Genomic DNA, 21633 nt, shown 5'->3' on the forward strand with positions numbered 1-21633 from the left:
GTGTATAATTGTTTATCAAACTGAAAAACTATGCACAGAGCTTGGAGAGGATGCTCATATTCACATATTAAAGTGTTAAATGGGACTTCCTAAACTAGAATGAAGACAAGGTTTCCTAATGTGTTACAAAATTCTGCTGATCCTCTAAGGATTGATATCATGGAGCAGGAAGAAGAGTAGAGAAATCAGATGCATGCTGTCAGTACTTTGAAAAGTCTTGCTTTTTATTTATTTTTTTTTAAAGCTTTGCTTTTTGAAAGTTATTATCACTCTCCTGACTTTCTTCTTCTCGTACAGTCCTCCCCTACCTGCAGTCTCTGTCATTTATTTCAAATGTTCTGAACCAAGGACAATTTTCCTGAAATCACTTCAGATGTCTAAATGTGCACAGACCTTATATGAATACATCTCTCTCTCACACACACACACACACACACACACACGCACGCACTCCATTTGCGACCAGTGCGTTTTGTTCCTTAAGATTTTTTTCAAAGAACTTAGTAAAGGGAAACTAGGTAGAATAGAAACCTGAAGGAATTTGTATAGCGTGTCCTAGAATGAATGTTTGAGATTGATAAGAAAGGACACCTGGTAAGACCTTTGACATCTTTGAGTTGTGTCTTTGACAAAGGAGTTTCCCTTGAACCTCTGAGACACTGATGGCAGTTGGCAGCCTCAGAACAGACCCTTGATCCCTATCTGTGTGATTACACTACCCGAAGTATTAAAAAAAAAAAAGACTCTTAATCCATGTTACCATTCAGTTTTAAGATCAAACACTGGATTCTTAAACTTCTCATTCCTTGCAGATCTTTGCTGTCTAGATGAAGAAGAGATGCATTTCTCAACATTGCCGTTGACTTGTAATTTTGACATTGCTATTAAATGGTTTCAACCAATGCAGCATAAGTTACAGTTGGGAGTCACAGGTTCCAACCTTGGTTTCCTATGTGTCTTTGAGCAATAATTTCCTTCCTTGCTTCACTTGCTTTCCTCTGAGATCAATACTTTGTTTTGGCTTCATTAGTCTTTGTTTAACTAAATAAGATAGGTTGATTATCTTATTCAAGGGTTATTTAAATAAGTGTGTAATGCCTTACAGTATTTCCTTTTATTGTTATAAATATCATATTAAGTGCTATATTCTTCCTGAGTAGAAATTCATTAGCCAAACCAATTCATTGCTATATAAAGAAAAATACATACTACAGAAAATGAGGACTTAAGTGGGCAAACAGACAAAACTACTATCATCTATCGCATTCACCTTTTATCCCAGAGGTAACCCCAGAGTAATCTAACACAAAATAGTGGATTGAAAGGTACTATTCCAAAATAAATGTGTAGAGCAATAGATTCAGATATTCCACTTGAATTCAGTGCAGACATAGCAAAGCTGAATGAAGTGGAGATGCAATCTTTGGGCCGGAAGGGAGAACATTACCCTCCTTTTCCCCTTGTAAAATCAAATCATTACATGAGGAAAGATTATGACTGTCAAGTAGATGTAACTTTTCTTTCATGTCAGTATGAGAAGTTTGAAATCCGCCTTTTACTACGTATGGGTGTGTGCATGGAACTACCATGGTAAATTGAATTAACAATGAGCAGTCTTTTAAAAACAGGATGAGTCATTACACTGCATGCTGCCATTCCTATTAAGGATGCTGTTCCCTTAAATAAAAACATAATAATGCTACCCACCTCCTAAGCCCGGTCTCAGGCGGTTGTCATAACCATCTAAGAGTCGGTCCAAAATCCTGGTGAAAACAGTGGTGTTGTCTTTAAGTTCATCTTGTAATGATGGTTGTCCATAGCTGGAAAAAAAAAAAAAAAAGAGAGAGAGAGAGAGAGAGAAACATTAATAAAGCAATATCTAAATTATACATTTCTCCTAAAACCTTTTTCCAAATACAGCCATCCTCAGATTTTCCTATTTCCTTTCTATTGAGTCTTCATTTGAAAATTTCTTCTGGCAAAGTTAAAAAAAGGTCATATTTTAATTCTTAACCATTTTTTTTCCTATTTGCTCTCATAGATGACATGCATTTTATTCTAATATTTCAAACTATGGAAGGAAAATTACAGGAGATGAGTTGTCTCTTTATATTTATAATTCTCAGCATGCACACAGTGTTGTAATGCAGGTCTTCTCTGGGCGAGCAAGATCATCAACGCACACTAGTGAAAAAATAAATAAACCTGGGAAACTTCTTCCCAGATTAAAAAAAAATGTATTTCTGAGGTACCAAAATAATTAATAGCTTTGTTTTAATTCACCATGTAGCGTAATCCTAAGATTTCTCCTACCAACATCCCTTCTTTTATTCACTTCATATATATCTATGTTTTGTGTTTTGGGTGTTTTCTTAAGATATTTAGGTGAGAAAAATAGATAAAACTGATTCCTTAGGATAATTATGTGTTCACATCAGTGTGTAATTTCCATTCCTTTTAAGGTTTCTGAACCAATAATTGTCTATTCAAACCTCTAATTAATTGAATTTTTGTCATTTCTGGTCTTAGAAGTAAAGGATACCTTGAAAAAGATATGATCCAACAGTCTTAATTTATGGTTTATTAAACTGAAATGCAGGGTTAGTGTTTTAAGAAAACACAGCCATTTGTCAGCAGAGTTTGAACTAGAATCCAATTTTATTTAACTTTTAGCCTAAAACTTTATTCCATTCTTTCATATCAGTGTAATTGTCCCTATTTAAGTCTTTCTAAGTGAAGGTCTAGTTTTTAATTCCTCACCATTACTAGCCTTTGATTTCCAACCACATAGTGACCACAATGGTTCAAATATTATATAATTCTCACATCAATCACATTATTACCTATGCTCTTTAAAGTCATATTTTATGTAATGGTTAGGATGACACCTCCAAAATCCTTTCAGAGAAGAGTTTTCTATCTTCTGATGGATCACACTTACTGATATATTTCAATGACAGCTCTGACCTTGAGCAAAAGAAAAAAAACAAATACACAGTATAAACTAAGAAACTGCCTAAAAATGTCACTTTCCTGCATCCTCTTTAATATGCTTTTGGATTCTCTCTTGTGTATTTATACTGCTAATCAATCTAAGAAGAATAGTAACATTTGAAATCAAGATTAATTTATTTGACCAAAGCAAGAAATACAATCAAAGTATCAATTCAAAAACAAACACTATTGTTTAAGTAATTAATTTTATATTGGCAAAATACAGTGGCCATTTTTCTGATAAAATTTTAATTTAATAAGGTATTCTAACAAAAAGCTCTTCATGAGATGAAATACATGAACTGTCTATGAAACAATTTTACATTCTCCCGAGTTCAGCATTAATACCATGCAGATTGAGGGTTTACTCTCCTTTGGCAAAATTAAACATCTTAACTAATTTTTGAAATCAAGTTTTCAACGAGCTCTGTGTCTTCCAGGGCATCTCATTACATGACAGCAGTAAAGCAAAAATAGTTTTCTGAATGCAATTATTTATAAAAGCTCATTGTCGCAAAATCAGCTGCCATGTCTGCATCTTTCAAGGATACTGGAAGGTCATCTTGATAAAGGTGGAAAAGAAATGCTAGCACACCTGGGGCTGTGAAGAGGGCCTGACCAAGTACTCTAAAGAAAGCAACAAAATAGGAAGAAGGAAAAAGATGAGATGGGGTGACATGACAGAAGACAATTAGATGGTTAATATGATTCCTAGAATATGGGGTGGTCTGTTACCTTTACCTGCATCCCCTTTGTTATTACAGCTTACGTCAAATGCAGGAAATTCTCCCTCCTTTTTAAAAAAAAAATGTTGTTTTCACCAATTATTTGCATTGGAATTCAAAATTCTAGGAGACTTTTCTCCCCCCCCCCCCCCCAGAAAACCAGTTCTGCTATGCCAATTGGAATGGTAATCTTTCTGTTATGTGATTTTCTAATCAGGTTATGCGTCTTCTTTAGTTCTAATTTACCGTGGCCAATTGTAATTGTCAGAGAATAACCCTAGGATAAAGATCAAGATTATTTATTTGCTATTAAACACTTGTGCCAATGTAATGTTTCCTAAAGTGAATGTATAATTTGTAGAGGAATGTCAGTTACAGTACCTGATTTTGACTCCAGAGGAGCCACTATGTAATAAAACACTGTGCACTGACTCCATCTACAGGTCATTACAATAGTAACACTTCATACAGTTTTTTCAAAGCAGTGAAGAACATTTAACTCCTCAGATTAAGAGTATCTGGCAATAATGCATTTCCCGTTCATCTGGCAGTCTTGATTTGCCATATACAATAGCAAAAATGAAAACAGACAACGTCTCAATTTAAAAAATCCTCCTAAATCCTTATCTTTCCACATTATTCCACCCTTAATTCATAAGGGTTCACTTTTCATTGCATTATGAAGACTCTTAGAAGCTTTTTATAATATGTCTAAGGCACACTTTTGGCCCACAGGAGAGACTACACAAAAACATAGAAGTAGATAAAGAGGAATCTGAACTATTTAGTCATTTATATGGTTGCTACTATTATATGTTTATATGCTTGACTGGATCGTTAGCAAATATTTTGAATATGGTTAATCATATTATTAAATTTTTCTCATAATTCATCTCTGCAGGACTTACACTTTAATAGAGAAGTTCAGGTATCTAATGCACTTAAATACGGGTCTTGTAGATTCTACTTTTATTGTTTATATAAATAACAGTTTCAAAACATACTGCACATGCATGTATAGAAACTTTTAACTTTTAAATTACAGATATTACTTTAAACTTCCCACTTCCACAGAGTCACAAGTTACTCTATGGTCTTTACCAACTGGCTAGAAATTGTCTTACTGGAAAATCACCTCACATCGTATGCAGACATGAATTGGGGTCACTTTTTCTATGAATCAGGAGACCGCGTGTTTTATTCCGTTAACAACTGAACAGTGAAAAAGTTCAATTTAAGAATTAAATGTTGAATTAGTACATTCTCTAACAAAAGCATGTTAAGTGCATTCTAACCAACACGCAAATAAGATGATTATTTTTTCATCCTGCTCTTTTTTATTCTTAGCTGGAATTTTCTGGCAGTTAAGTTTTTTGAATTCCCTTAGTCATGAATTCGTCCAAGGACAATTTTCTTCCCCCTGAAAGAATAAGTGAAAAGTTACAGAAATTCTCATGCAGCTTTAAAATAAAGGGTCCTCACCTTCTTCCAGTCAGTGTGCTCAGGAGGAGGGTCCAGGCCCAGAGGTAGTCAGAGAGACCCGGGCTTGTCCTCATCGCGGGCTCGTGCAGCTGAAAAGTGGAACAAGTAGAGATCAATGTCTCTTGTGAGAAACATCAGGTTATAACCACTAGGGCTGACTGAGGCCGTGCAGATGAATGCTTTGAAGTCAGGCTATGACCTCACTGGAATATGACACCTCATTGGAAGCAATGGAAACCTGGACCATCCATTCTCCACTTTCCCTTCCATTTCTCCATTCAGAAATATATCAGTGTCTTAATTTCTCCTGTAAAAGAACACAAGTTGAAATGCTCTCAGGTGACAATATTGCTCAACCTCAAAACTGTGAGTTGGTTTTTTTTTTCTCTAGGTTTTATATTCCCAGTATAGTTTGAATTGCTCTCTTCTTGTTGCTTGTCATCTGAAAATGTAGACCTTCCTGATTTGAGCTCCCACAACTAAACTGTGCATTGAAAATTTGAAGCTGGTGTCTACAACAGAGCATGCTTGGGGACCGTGATGGGGTAGGTTAATATGCTTTGATGACTGAATTCATCTTTGAATTCCAGATGCACCTTAATTTCAGAAGCAACTGCCATTTATCTTTAAAAAAAAATAGGAAACACACTGTTGAATGCCGAAGTCGTGCTTGCATTCTCTGCCTGTGATTGCCTTGTTAAATATGCTCACTAATGCTTCTGTGAAGCTAAAGGACACGCTTTATAGTCAAGCCATGTGCTGATCTCACACACAAACCACATTGATATAAATGCACACAAACATGCCCACACATATCTTTTAAGCCCTCTCAAATTCTGCCAGGTTGCTGCTAGAAAATCTTTCATCTCAAACAGATGAAAGCTGGAGGGCTTTGCTTTGCATGAATAAGGGAATCTCTTTTCCCTCTTAGGTAAAGTGCAATCAATCACCGTCTGATTGTTGAATTTGACTTGGTAGTGGGATGCCGGAGGAATTGGAGGAGTATGGCAAGCTTAGAGAGTGTTTAAAATTATAATCTATGTGTGGAGTCAGTTTTTAAAAATCAGTGCACTCCCTGGTTAAGGAGCAGCTATGGTAACACCTTCTTTTAATGTGCTATAATTGATTCCAGTCATAATATGAGAAATGTTCAGGATAAAATGTGTTAGCACTTCCTTGAATCTGTACTCCTTAGACCGGTCAGTGATAAATGGATTGCAAGTCTTTTAAAGCGTATTTTTCATTAAGCACTCCATTGTTTGATATGCCTTTAAAAACATCTACACAGATGCTTTCTACACTCTCCAGGATCATTTACATCAGTAAAAAAAACCCATTCCAAACAGGTATGTAAGCAATGAAACATAATATATTTAGAGTGAAATGGTCTAGATCTAGAGATAAAAACTGTGAGCTTCATAGTTTTTCCTTAATTTAGTGACTGCTTTTGACACAGATGAGTTGAATACGACAAGAAATATTGGATAAATATCCTTATGTTGAAATACTGCTTCTAAATTGCATAATGATCATTCACCCTGTTACGATCTTCAACATCTTTTATGAAGGAAGACAACTTCTCATACCTTATGAACATTTGTCAGTCTTTATTTTAAAAAAGGGTAATCCCTGAAGGGGTAAATGAAACAAAACCAAACCCCAAAGCAAGCTGTTTGTCCTCCTCTGACATTTTTTAAAAAGAGGAAAACAAACCCATCATGGCACTTGAGTTGTTGAGTAAGAAAGTTTCTTGCAAATACAAACATAATAGTTTAAAAGAAACGCTAAGCTGCCTCCTTACCCCTTTCCACCTTCAACCTCCCCCCCACCAAACACACACTCCAAACACCCATGTCCCATGCCACCCACATCAAATGCTAACTTGAGTTTTTCGCGTTCAGAATGCGAGAGACCCCCTTCGCCAGAGGGCATTTCAGCAGCGTCCACTGGAAAGGAGAAAAGAGGCATTTTTGCAGCCAGAAGGAGGAAGTGCCTTCCCTGGGATGGAGTATTGAGACAGGTTTTCTATCCCAGCGTCTTAACTTTAGGCGATGCCCCCCAGCGCCCCTCCCCACCTCATCCAGCTCTCTCTTGCAAAAAAGAAAAAGACCAAAACAACATGTCACCACCCAGCCCGCGGAATACATTCAGATCTGCCTGAGAAAGGGGGAAAGAGAAGAAGAAAGAGAAAATAATAATAATGATTAATAATAATAATAATAATACTCCTAGATCGCTGCGGTTTTCACCCTGAATGAAAAACGTTCGTTGCTCCTACCTGCTACCGGATCAGGCTCTGGTCCTGTCCCCTCTTTCTCTTTTTTCCTGTAGCATTCCTGCCTCTCCAGCTAGGGAGAGGCACGTTCAAAGCTGTGTATGTTGCGGTCCGAAGCCGCACTTACCTCGGGCCCCTTCTGGGCGCAGGATCGCTCAAGACCCGGGAAAAGTCTGCGAGGGAAGCTCGCGGAGAGCTCGGAGCCAGCGCGAGTCCGCGCGTCCGGGCGCGCCGGCCGGCAGCCGAGGGGCGTCCTCGCTCCGCCCGGCGCTCACTCGGTCTGAGCCATCATGGACCCTGCGTGCTCCTCTGCTGAAGATTTCACACCCAAATTTGCTTCCCAATATCCAATCTGCAGCTATACAACAAAAGATTTCTCTTTACCAAGACAGTAGTAGTACGTCCCAGGGCAAACCGGATGTGAAATAGGCGGTGACTTCATGCCAGAGAGATTTTATTTTAGAAAGGAAGGTGGTACCAGCCTCTGGAGCTGGAGACCAATCCGCCCATTTTTTATATGCTGCACAATTTAACTTGCACCGCTCTGGCCCTAATCCCCTTCTGTCTAGCTGCAGACTCAAATCCTTCTACAATCTGCTGCAAGCTTGCCTTTTTTTGGGGGGAGGGGGTGAATAGAAATGGGGGAGGGAAGGGTAGAAAGGGTTAGAGACACAGGGACTACCCTCAGAAGCTTTCCCACACTTTCAATTTACGAACCCTCTATTTTAAGGCGTGCCCATTAAAAATACAACTGATCTGTATAAATGTTCCACCTTTGATCAAATATTTAACCACTGCATGCATATGAATGAATGCAAGCTATGAACCGGGGAGATGCAGGGCTGCACATGTGGAGAGCGCTCTCGCCTCTCGCCTGTCTCCCTCGCACGCACTCCCACACACGTCTGAGTCCCTGTGTCTTGCAGAGTCACGAAGGATGAGGGCCGGTTGGGAAGAGTTCTGGCCGGGAGGGAACTGGCCACCGGGTTCAGAGAGTCGCTGGCACTTTCACAGGGTGCGAGCGCTTTGCCACTCATCTCTGTCTGCAGCTTACAGGGCAGCAAGCACGCGCTCCGGAACCGGGTTTTTTAATCTTTGGAGGCAAATATTCGTCTGTTTATGTCGCGATGGAGAAAACGCAGCCTCCTTTAAACGTGAATTGTGCTGGGTTCCTAGGACGAGGAGTATTTAACTTTACGCAAATCGCCCCGATCATTCATTTCTAGGTTTGAGAGGCATATCTCCATTTCCGGAATCATTCCTTTGCCTATAACTCCATCATTCTCCGGATTAGAAAATGGGAGAGGGGGACGAGAGAAGATGAACAGGAAGGTTTTTAGAAGTCAGGTCAAAACCCGCTTCTACTTTTTTTTTTTTCTCTTGCCTCCTCTATTACTCTCCCTGGTGGCTCTCCACCCACGAATAATTATACACTTAGCGAAGAGGGTGTGTTTCAACATCAGTCTAACTAAATTTCCAAGGAGTCAGGGAGAACCGTAGTTCTCTCGTCGGATTTTGTGAATGGGGGTTTGTAGCAGAGAAGAGATGGGCGCTGTCTTCCTGGGAGCACTCACTGGAAATGACCTGCTGGGCTGGGAACTGTCCCTTCAGCACTTCCACTTGGCCTGGTAGCAGGTGCTGAAAAGAAAAAGATGGGGCACCTCGAAGCGATGCTTCTGGTGAATAAGGTCTGAACTTTAGTGAGCTCCCTGGCCATTTTCCCCAGGAGGATTTCTAGCAGAGGAGACACTTCACATAGGGTCGGATCTTGGCCAAGGAAAGAAAAAAAAAATCTAAATGGCCACTCCATACCATGCATGTGCTTTTGATTCTACAAGTGTTCCTTGACTTTGTGCTGCAATGTGATCGGCTTTACATGATTAAAACTTAAGATAGGTGCTTGAAAGAATACAGAATATATAATTGAAGACCGCATTTAGAGTTGGGCTTGGTTTCTTCTGAGTTTTGAAGGGGAAGTGACATTGGGAAGTTATTTTAGAAATAAGTCTTCAAGGAAGGGAGATTTGAAGATCATTTTATGATACCCCTGTTTCTAGGCAGTAGTTGCCTAATCCGTTGAGACACAACAAATGTCAATGTATTCTTAAAGATGTCCATTGAAGGACCATCAGAGCTCCCCTGTATGACATTACCCAGTTTTTATTTATTTATTTTCTTATCCATTAATTTACTTATTTATTGAGCAGTTCTGAGAGTAAAATCCATGTTCGTACTGACAATGTATCATGCAATTCCATAGCTTTGTTTTAATTCAACAAAGACTGTTAGTCCTAAAAATATGACTTTTAGGCTTTTTTTTTACCCTCCTGGTTAAATTGTCACAGTCCTTTTACTTTCCTTTACAAATTGATAATGACTATATATCCTATATTTAATGATGTGCAACCAAATCACTCTACTGGTTGTTTTTTTCAAGCACAATCACTGAAACTTTATCATCTGAACAGTAATCTCTGAAAACAACGCAATCACATCTTACTTGAGACTAAAAGCATTATGTGACTATCTTATCCATCAGGATACACCTGCACAGCATTGCCATACATTGAAAAACAAATATTTATAAATAGTTATTGGGTTTGTCTTAAAACTATAGTACAAATATGGAAATGGAAATATCCATATTATGATTCTTTATTTAAGATACTCAGAATACTTCCAATGTAGTTTTTTACTAGATGGTGTATATATAATTTGTTTGGGGACACGTATGTTTTTAATTAATAAATTTAATCAATAAATTGTGGGTTTTTAAAATATTGATAATTTTACTATTCCAAAAGAAGCAATTGCAACTCTGATTCATTAGTGTGTTTATTAAATTTTATCTAAGGTATCATTAACACATGCATGTAACACCAGGGAATAATCCATAAGAAACTCATGGCAAGGTTATCATTTATTTTATATTGTCATGTTACAATGACTTTTTTAGATAATTGTTGACATTCTCGTTGTTTCCTTTACCTAGGAGGGGAAAAAAAAATCCTTTGAAAGTGAGTGTGCATCTGATTAAATTAAGTTCCAGAAATCACAATAACCATGATGTTTAATATTCTTAGAGTTTATTAGTGCCAGGTAATGTGCTAACCAATTTGCATAAATCATTCAATTTAATTCTCAGAGCAAGTCTGTGAGAGATACTCTTATATCCCTTTTTTTCACAAATCACTCAATAAATTATGGATTAGAGAGTGAGAGATTTGCCCAAGGTCACAAAGCTACTGGGTGTTCATGCTAGAATGCAAACTCAGATCTTCTGACTTCAAAGCTTCTTCTCTTAACCATGTTTCTCCATTACATTATTTCCTTACCATGTGCTTATGAGCTCATGTTAAGGTCTGTTTATATCTATGTTTGACCACCTTCATATAAATCACATAAAACATACCTCTGAATATTTAAAAAAATATTTACTGACGGTCAGATTTTTCCTTTTGATGAGCTAGTGCATCCAACTGCAACATGGTGTCAGGCTTACTTTATTATTTTGGAGTTTCCTGCTCTTTTCCTTCTGTCTCGTGAGACCAGTTGCAAAGGCCACTCTGAACAGTCACTAGTTCTGGACAGAAGGGATTTTGAAGTCACACCTAGGACCAGGGATCCGGGGGAGGCCTAATAGCTCTATTTCCAGTGTTAAAACCTAGTACATTTTGCTTTTTTTGTCAATTTTAAATGGCAGGAATCCCTGAGCTAACTGAAGAAGTGTACGGATTCTTTTCAACAGACATGTTTTTACTTCATCCAACTAAATGTAAACCGAATGAGAAAAAAAATAGCAAGAATGTGCTCATTAATTCAGTGTGGCTTTTTTTAAACATTTACAAAATAATTTGGGATGAGGGAGAAGAAGAGATAAGCAAAATGATAAAGTACCAAATAAGCTTTAGCTGAAGTCCAGGATACAGTGGTCTTTTTAAACGTGTTTTTATGGCTCAGATATACACACTGAAAGGAGATTTGAAGGTTAACATTTTAATGGTTACCATCTGTAACAATAAACATACAGGTGGCAGTTAAACATGATTCCACCCACATACATGTGTATATATTTGGATATTTATATGGAATATTTACACTAACTAAACCAGCTTCCCTTTTCCTAATTTCCCTGTATATTATACAGACCATCTTGTTAATGGTCTCCAGAGGGCTGTCCCTCCTCTTGTAATTGATAATAGTTCAGTTTGGAAAAAAGAAAAGAACTTGGATTTAAGTAATAGAGTAAATTTTTTTTTACCTTAATCTAGACATCTTTGTCCACCAGGTTACTCAGACAAATTCTTTTTCCCAGGCTGGAAGGCTAGTTTGACCTCGTGGCAGAGTGAGAGCCCTGGTGATTACGGTAAGGAGAAAACCAATATTTTCTTATACTTAAGTCACAAATGTCTGACATTCGAAAGGAATGCAGATTCTTTGCCCCGACCACTTCGACAAATCAAAAAAAGATTTTGTAATGTTTTTTCCTGTGATCTTTGCAGAAGTAGAACCCAGTTTAGCAAGGCACAGTGAATGCTCAGACGTGGGCATAGAGCTGAAGTCCCTGACACCTAGTCCATGCGTGACCATTGGTATGTTGCTCAACTTTTCTGAACCTCATTTTCTGAAGTTTTCTGATGAGGTAATATTATCTCATTAGCTGGCTGCGGCATAATATGGGAAAACAAATGCCAGTCACACAGTCCTCTTGCTTAACACCTAACAGGTACCCAGTGAAGCCAGTTTCCTTCTCTCTCTTGTATCTCAGCACGAATCCAGTCTTTATCAAACATTTTTGTGCATTATCAGCAGCATGTCTATATAACTCACAGTACTGATTGTTTTACCCACATTTTGCATAAGCTAAACATCAAATTCTCAGTTATCAGACAAGGAACTATGCCAAACTAGCTTCCATGCCACCGTAAGTCCTGGGCTGATATTCTTATTTCTTGTCTCTAAGGTGTTCTGAGAAAAAGGCTGCTTCTCACTACACCTGCCTGAGGCATAGAGCATTTAACGTATTATCCAAGCCAGAAAGATTTGTGTTCTTCTGTGTATCTTTGGTTGTTCTTGACATTTTCTTACTCTTTGTTAAAAGCTTCCAACTTCTCGCTCTGTGCATCCATTCCCCTCCCGGGTTCTTTGACCACGTTTATGACCATTACTCTGAACTGTCTCAGGCAGATTGCCTGTTGCCACACTTAGTTCTTCTGGGGTTTTATTTTGTTCCTTCGTCTGGAACACGTTCCTCTGCTGCCTCATTTTGTCTAAGTTGCTCTTTGTATTTTTATATGTGTGGCAAGCTAGTTAGATTTCTCGACTTTGGAGAAGTGGCCTCTGTAGGAGGCATCCTGTGCGTCCCAGCAGTGCTCTCCCCTCTCGTCACCCAAGCTGTGTGCTCTAGGGGTCCCCCCTAAGTTGGGCTGACTGTGCAGGTGGTCTGGTAGGCCTGGTTGGCGCCTAGTGTGGTGGCTGCCAGGCCCCGTCTTGTGCAGGTACTGCTGGCTGTTTGTCAGGTCCTGGTCACCAGGTGGCTGGTTGAGGACTCTTAGGGGGCCCCCACGGCTAGTGCTGGCTCACTGGTGGGTGGAGTCAGGGTCCTGAAGATCCTGGGGCTGTTGGCCACCCGCTGGCAGGTGAAGCCAGATCCTGGGGCTAGTGCCTGACTACTGACAGGTGGAGGTGGTTCCTGGAGTCTGGCTGCAGGGCCCAGGGATCCCAGAGCTCATTTCAGTTCCAGATCTTTGGGGAGGAAGGGGGGGGGTGTGGGGTTCCTGACACAGTTGGGTATAGTGTCTGGGGTGTCCCGAAGGCTGCGTTGGCCTGCCGGTGGGGAGGGCCAGGGCCCAGCTGGCCGAGGGGAGGCCCCGGCCTGTGCCGCAGGATTGCTGTGTCCTTGCTTCTCGTCCGTCTCTGGGTGGGCGAGGCTGGTCGGGAGGCCTCGGGGGAGGGGCCGGCGCCCGCCCGCCCGCTGTGGGGGTGGGGGCGGGGGCGGGGCTGGGCCTGGGCCCCGCGTGGGCAGGGCCCTGCCCGGGGGCAGCTGCGGGCACCTCGGTCTTCAGGCAGCCTGTCCGCTGACGGGTGGGGCTGGGTCCCGCCCGGTCAGCCCTCTGGCCTGAGGGGCCGCCTGCAGGCGGCTGGGTGGGGCCGGGCGTCCGCGCAGAGGAGCCGCGTGGCGGCCGCAGGGCCCCGGGGCGGGGTCTCCGCAGGAGGATCGCCCCCCAGCCTCTCCAGGAGCCGCTCCCGGAGCCTCTCCGAGGCCGGCAGGTAGGCCGGGCCCAGGCCCCTGCGGAGTTACTGCTTTTGCCCCGGGTCAGAGCCTTTGTGAACGCCTTTGAGAGTGCAGCTGCTGCTTCTCCCAGTCCTGGGGGCGCCCGTCTGCCGTCAAGCCTTCGAAGCCGAATGTCCCGGGGGCTCGTCCTTCCCGGCTGCGCCCCCGGGGCTGCAGGACTGCGGCTCCTGCGGGACAGCCGCCGTGTGGCAGTGACTCTCCGGCTGGCGGGTCGCCCACCCTCGACTATGGGAATTGAGTGTGTCCTGAGTCCGCCCCTCTGAGTGGTCTCTTTGTGGTTCCTTGTTCATGTTGGAGAAGACCTTTCCCGGTAGGTTCCAGCCTTTTCCGTCGGTGGTGGTTGTGCAGACAGTTGTGACTTCGGTGTGCTCGCCAGAGGACGGGAGCTCGGGGTCTTTCTCAGCCATCGTGGCCGCTCTTCTCCAAACCAGACAGATTTAAGAGAGTGTGTTCCAAGACAGAGCCCAGCACAGCTACACGCCCCAAGCACCGTCAGCCACAGCTTCCCCAAGGCTACAGTTTACAACGTTGTTTTTCCATAAGATCTAAAAAGGACCCGACAAATGACGGCCAGGAATAAAACAGACATGTGAGGGCCGGACTCTGTTTAATAGTCCCCTAACTAGGACACTATCCATTTCTCTTCTGCGGCAGTTTTCAGTTATCAGCAACTCATGTGTAACCTAGATTCACCCATTTCCTTTCAAAGTCTTTACACACATGTCAGTCCCATCAACCCAAACAGGAAACTGCAGATTTGTTTGTTTGTTCGTTTGTTCGTTTTTTAATTGAAGTATAGTTGATTTACAATGTTGTGTTAGTTTGGAAATGGCAGTTTTACTCAGTGTTAAGAGGAATTATAATACTCTGATCATTGAAAGAAATTGTTTATTTTCAAATATCGAATAAAATGTCAATAATTTCTAAAACTTTGGAGAAGGGTTTTGGACTCTGTAGATCCCGTTTGCCACTTGAAGACTGCAGTGTAAGCCAGGAGGGAGGTAAGAAAACAATCATAGCTCATGAAAATGCCATCACAGCCCTAGATTAGGTATTTTTAAGTGCTGACTCCTCTATGACTTGACTGAGGAAACATGCATTCTCTATTTTTATGGCACAATTAAGGCATTCAGGATGTCTGTGTTTCCTTTGGTCAGGTTTGTGTGTGTGCACATAGTCTCTGTGTAAAGTCCTTTAAACCATTAGAATGTTTATTTACTGCCATTTTACTTTCTTAAACATAAGGAATAGATATTCAGTCAGTATCATTTATTAAGTGTGTAGCATGCAGAATGGAAAAATGAAAATCTGAGTCAGGGAATCAATTTACAGAGATTGGTTATCAGAAATAATAATAATTTTAAAAATTAGGCATGCTGGTACCAAGAAACTGCATTTAGTCTATGCAGAATCTTCTGGTGTGATTAGGATGTGCCTAGTTTAGAGTATTTGAAGATTTTAATGTGGCTTCATTATCTGTTGGGACACCTGCATTTATGTATTTGTTTGAAATTGTAAAACACAGAACGTGACATGAACATTAAAGCACTTTTAAAAAATCATTCATCATGCCCTGAATGGCCATAGGATTTGTGGAAAGGATATGAAACGGAAGGATTTACTAGAACAAAGATCCAGAATTAAGACACTAATGCCCCATCTGTTCAATAGCTCCCAGTTCTTGGTGTTTACAATCACTGCGCTCTGTGCAATGAAATGCAAACGAGTTTGTGGATATGGATGCACTTTTACTGGGTTGCTCATAAATATATCGAAATGTAACTAATGTGCTTGTGCTCGATGTGGAAAATAGAACTAATTAGATTTTTTTTTTTACTGTCATTTACAACTAAAGGATCTCAACTTAACCCATTTCCATTTTGCTTATAATAACATTCACCAAGCTTCCTCTTAGAGAATATTTATATATAATATATAAATAATATATAATATATATTGCATGTTATATATAATTATATATAAATAATATACTATATATTATATATAATATATAATATAACATAATTATACATTACACTATAAATGGTATATTATATATTATATTATATATAATATATATTATATAGTATATTATATATATAATTATACATATTATATATGCATAAATGAACTTGGGCATGAGTAGGGAGGAACTAAAGAGTTTTAAAGATAAATGATAACCACTTTTGAGTAATTTTATTTATCAAACAGTAAACACACACAAATCTCATAAATGTGAACCATTCACCATGAGAACTGGAGATCTGGCCCAGGAAGCATTGCTCTGGATGAGTAAAAAGATACATCAGAAACCACATAGTCTGATACCAACTTAACATAAAGAATCAGGATGACAAATGAAGATGTATTTATTTTTCCTATACTTCAACTGCTTATAGAGATGACAGCTCATAATTGTCTTTGAAAGATGTAAAGTAGATTCTGAAAGCAGTTGAGTGGGGTTCCTGTTTGTCACTACTCACTGTCCGTGTTAGAATTTCAACATAAAGTAGACTATTCATAAATTTCATTTAAGATGAGAGAATAAACTCCAAAATACCATCCCCTCCCCTTATAAAAGAGGTTGTCTCAATTTAATAGCTGTAATATACCAGACACTGTACTAGTTTCTCCCCTGCCCCCAACATAATCTGTGCAATTGCATTCTGGCAATAATACTGTTTACAGATGGAGAACCTAGCTTCAGAAAGAATAAAGGAGTTTCCCAGAGACACTTGGGATGTAAATCAGAGCCTGGATTTGAATCCAGGCAAAGATTTTGTGGCTTCCAAAAATTCATGTATAAGGCAGTGAAAGTAGGTCCCTTCCATGTATCTTGGGAGTAGAACTGTCAGGAGAGGCTGATGAAAATATTTCTGATCACAAATGTTTGTGACAATGAAATAGAGTTGTTATGAAGTAAAAAAAATTTAAATGTTTGGCATAGGGAAGCAGAAAACATACTGAAAGTCGAATTTGAAGTCAGACGTTTTCGTTTTTTGTCAGTGACTCATGGTTCGGTCACCTGACTCCTCTAAACTTCTGTTTCTTTATTTGTATTGTATTAGTTGATTAATAACTTCATTTTACATGGAATATTTGTGATCTAATACTTACAGAACACTTTCAATAATTGGCAGTTATGGTTATTAACACAATCTTTACAATGTACTAAAGTGTGATAACATAGGACTTTTCCAATAACATTTCTTAGCCTTTCAAATATTGGAAATCAGTTTTTGCACATGGCAACAATTAAGCTGAAGCTCTGTAGTCAAACCAGCTCAGCCAACATTTATCAAATACCAGATTGACCATTTGGGTTTTTTCATCATATTGTTATAGCCTGAAGCAAGAAAGCATTGGCCTTTGCAAGGAAAGATAATTCATTATTTCAGAGAAATTTGACTCAGCAGGTGGTAGGACATAAGACATAAAATGCTTAAGGCTACAGCATCTGCAAGACTTAACCATAACCCCACAACAGGAGGAGAAAATTCTTGACCCAACTTCTGCTCAGCTATTTTGTCAATAAGACAATGTATGTTTAGTGAAAATATATGATGGCTTAATATTGAAGTTAGGTAAAATGGAATGCAAAACAAATGAGATGAACATTACTGAATAAATAGGTTAAAGAAAATTGCCTACTCTTGCTGTATTTTACTGTTTCTAATAATTGGGGTAGATATTGCAGAATTTGGAAGCAGTTCAGAAACTCTAGAAGGGAACATTGAAAGACAAGCCATTTACTGTCGATTCAGCAAATTCTGAAATTGAAAAGCAACCTTTACTAGACAAATAAGGAGCCAGGGAGAACTCTTATGGAGACCCATTTTTATACCACGCATTTTCTTTGATTTATGTGTGTGGGAATCTTTTAGCAGGGAAGTTCATTCCATGATGGATCAAGGAAATCATGTCAATGTTCTGAAATTCAAATTAAATATAAATATCAATCATTATTGGATTGAAAATCATTCAAAATGTTTTGTTGTGTTTTATGGTTTTTAAAAGATCAGCTTTAATGAAAATGGTGCTTATATTTCTCCTAAACTCTCAAAGAAGAATAAAGCCAGAACTCAGAAACAGCAAAAAGCAACTTATCTAGACTGACGTTCTGTTCTTAATCCTTCATTATTAGTTCCTTAAACCATGTTAAGATACTATAGTTACTCTTTAGGTGACCTTGAGAGACTCCATACCTCTAGGAAAACTAGCTATTTAAGGAATTGAACTGTCCTAAGTTAGTCTGACAGCCATATGTTTAAATCATGATTTCAGTGCCTGGAGAAATTTTTGTCAGGCTCCCAAACAAGTCAGTGAATTCAGGAGAACTGCCCTGTGGCTTTGGAAGAGCATGGTTGGGGAAGGTCAGTCAAGGTTCAGAAAGCCTTTGTCAAAGGCTTAAGGAGGACGCAGATACAAGCCCTTTTCTCAGACAGAGCAGCATCTTTCTCCTGTATACATGCTCATGGAAGGGCCCATAAATTATTTTTAAAAAAATCTGTCACAAAATGTGGCCCTCTTTCCTCACATTTCCCAAAATCAATGTGCAGTTTGGCTCTGAGCAATATTTAAGAACAAAGGAAAGTAAAAAATTAAAACAGAAGACAAACAGGCTGATCCCTTCCTTGAGAAGAGCTTGTAAGGCACCAGGAAAATGTAAGAGGGAAAAAAACTCAAACATTTTAAGACTAAATTTGTTTAAACTTTACAGTAATTCCTTTACTATAATGCATGGATACAGATAGAGAAAGCATTTGTAAAATTTGAAATTGCAGTCCCAGATTTTCTTATCATTCTTCCCCTTTCAAATATCATTCTTACTCTAAAGTTGCTAAAATCCCTTGTCTTTTGAAACGCTGATTAAGACAAATATAAGTATAGTTTTCAGAGCTCAACACATCACATATCACGGACAAATAAAATTTTATATAAAATCTTAAAAAATAATGCTGGACAATGTTAAGTAGTTGCCTGTTCATGCCACTTTTATTTGAAGAGGCCTCAGTAACCATCCTTTGTACAGATCATAATTTCTATTTAGTTTCCAAATCCAAATTCAAATTGCGATTTCTTTGTTTAACAGCATACTCCACTGAAGGACATACCTGCTTAGGACGAGTAGCTTCACTTTCTTATGCCCATTTGCAGAATTCATGTCTATCTCTGTATATTTATTACTCTCTATATATTCCAGAATTTATTTCATACAAAATCTTTATAAAGGTACTAAATAATTCAGAACTGGTAAAGCCAATTTAGAAGTTCTTCTGAAGGAGTAAATGGGAAAAATCATCAAGAATTTTGGAGGAGGAGAAAAAGTCTAGGCAAGGAGATTATCCTACCAGATAGAAAAATAAACATGAAAAAAACTATAGTAAATAAACTCAAGATTCCTGGCCTAGAAAGACTTCTACAGCTATAAAAACAATGAAAAGCTCAGAAACAGATTCATGCACATATGAGGAATTTTATGTGAAAAAGTAGTATTCCAAATTAGTGATGTGATTTATTATTTAATACATGGAACAAGATTATGAAACATACATTAAAGTAAAACAAAAACAAAACCAAAACGCTTTAATTTAGATTTGCACCTCCAACTGCAAATAAAAATGGATTCCCGGTGAAGGAAGGAAATTACAAAAATCCTATAAATCAATTAAATCAATAATAAAAGGCAAATGATTCACAGAAAAATGAGTGCCGAGGATGAAATGATACATCAATCAGGAAATTCTGCTAATAGAAACATGAGAGGAGATATTTAACTACAATTGTGATCAAGAACATCAAAATAAAACAAGAAAATGTCATGGTTATCAGATTAATAAAAATGTTGTAAAGAATTTAATATTCTTATTTAATGTTCATCTGAAAAGTTACTGGTAATAAAATTGGAAGCATTCGGTTAGTTTATACCAAATGGTAAATATATATAGATACAAAATTTAAATCAGTAATCCTATTTCTAGAAGTCCATTCTTTAGATATTTAAGTGTAAGTGGGAAAGGGTATATTTACATGGAGGTTTAATGTAGAATCATCTATAAATACCTCTGAAATTAGAAGCATCTTGTTCAAAAATAGGGGAATGATTGAATAAATTTTGGTGTCTGTGCATCATGAAATGATATACAGTGTTTTTTAAAAAACTAAGTAAATCTTTACCCATTGACGCAAAAAGATTTTCCTAAATCAAAAAGCAAACGTATAAAGAGTATGACTTCTGTTTTGCAAACTACGTATAACAAGATAAAATACAGGCCTGAAATGTCACACATTTCAGATACATAAAAGCACAGCAGAGATCAGTTTTTTATTTTGTCCTTTCCGTATACGACAATTTTTAAGAGTGCACCTCTTTCGTAAAATTTTTGATAAAACAGTAACAAAAAGAAAAAAAGACTATGGTATGAGCTCCTTGATACAGGAGAAATAAATCAACGATACTGGAGTTTGCTTAAAATCCCAGAAGTCTGACTCTTCGGTTTACAGAGACAGGTTTGTTATTATAATTATCACCCAGAAAGAGTTGGATTCTCAAAACTGCTGCAATTCCATTCTCCCCTCTTAGAAGTCGGGGAGGAAGTGGCAGCCTAGTGCTAGAAGCTCATGCTCACTTTCTCCATCTTCCTAATTACAGTCATCCGGGAGTAACACTTCCCTTCAGAAATAAGATGCTTAGTTCAGAATCTTGGGCACTGCTCCAAATAATGTGCTTATAGGTTTATTGTAAACTCAGTAACAGATGATTGAAAAAATAGAAGCTGTCAATCAATGAAACAGACATGGTTGAGTGGGAGAGACGTGGGGCGTGTGCTATAGATACCAGGTCAGTTTACAGTATCACCAGCGTGGAGACTTACAGCCACTTTTTTTTTTTTCTTTTGGGGTTTCAGGCAGAATTCATTTTGTGCTTCTACCTACCCTAGGGAGCATGTGTTTAAGTATGTTAGCATCACATGGATGGGAACCAGAGTTCGCCTAGCTCTCTGTCTGCAGACTTTGGGACTCTTCACGGAATTCTCAGAGTCCTAGTGTATTACATCACCTTGTATCCCTTACTTCGAAAGATGCATATGTTTGGCTCTGTGGTTTTGCACCACAGGTATGTAAGTAAATAGCTCCAAACGCCTATCACGCCGGCTCTTTTCTGTCATATGACACTTATTTATTTATTTGTTTTTAATTTTCATGTAGCCTCAGCAAAAAGAGTAAACTTTGAAAGAGAGAGTAAATTTAAATGTCTCATGTCTCTTTGTTTTCATTCCTAAAAGATGTACCATCATAAGTTCATTGTTTATGGAGATTAAAAAAACAAAAAAACTACTTCGTGGTCAAGAGAAAAGTAAAACTCTGGCTTTGCATCTTTGTATAAAAGAAAAAAAGCAATTATTCCGTAGATGAATGTACATTACATTTGGGGCACCTGCTTTCTACCAGTTGAAAGAACAGCTTTCCGTCTCAAGGATGAAAAGATCCAGCTTAATCACTGATAAATATATCTGCAGGATTTGATTGAAACATTTCGAAGTTTAAAATTCTGATGATTACTTTTTACTGTTGCATTGTGGTGGGTGAGATTAGCGTTTCTTACTTCCCACCCAGCTTAAACAGGTTTGCATTTCAGACTCAAGGTAAGTAGAGATACCTTGGTAGTCGATGTAGCACCACACAGTGAAGTAAGGCGCCCATCAATCTCCAGACTGGCTATAAAGGGAAGGACTTGTCTTCTGCTCTTGAGATCAGGGGAGAGGAGAGGTTGGAGGGGTGGGCTAGATGTCCAATCTTAGATGGACATAAAGATGGCAGAGAAGATTTGTTCAAGACAAGCTTCATGAAATAAGCATCCA

General features: G+C 38.8%; 1 protein-coding gene across 1 annotated transcript in view; it reads right to left on the reverse strand.

Moving 5' to 3' along the window:
• Positions 1–7827, reverse strand: part of GABRA1 (gamma-aminobutyric acid type A receptor subunit alpha1) — a 54440-nt gene extending 46613 nt beyond the window's left edge. The window contains exons 1-3 of the mRNA XM_072946961.1: positions 7604–7827; positions 5202–5290; positions 1708–1820 (exon numbers count right to left, since the gene is read on the reverse strand). Coding sequence (XP_072803062.1) covers positions 1708–1820; positions 5202–5275 — 187 coding nt within the window. The 5' untranslated portion in view covers positions 5276–5290; positions 7604–7827. The remainder of the gene's footprint in view (positions 1–1707; positions 1821–5201; positions 5291–7603) is intronic.
• Between the last annotated feature and the right edge of the window lie 13806 nt (positions 7828–21633).

Source organism: Vicugna pacos, chromosome 22, assembly GCF_048564905.1.
Source record: "Vicugna pacos chromosome 22, VicPac4, whole genome shotgun sequence".
NCBI classification, from domain to species: domain Eukaryota; kingdom Metazoa; phylum Chordata; class Mammalia; order Artiodactyla; family Camelidae; genus Vicugna; species Vicugna pacos.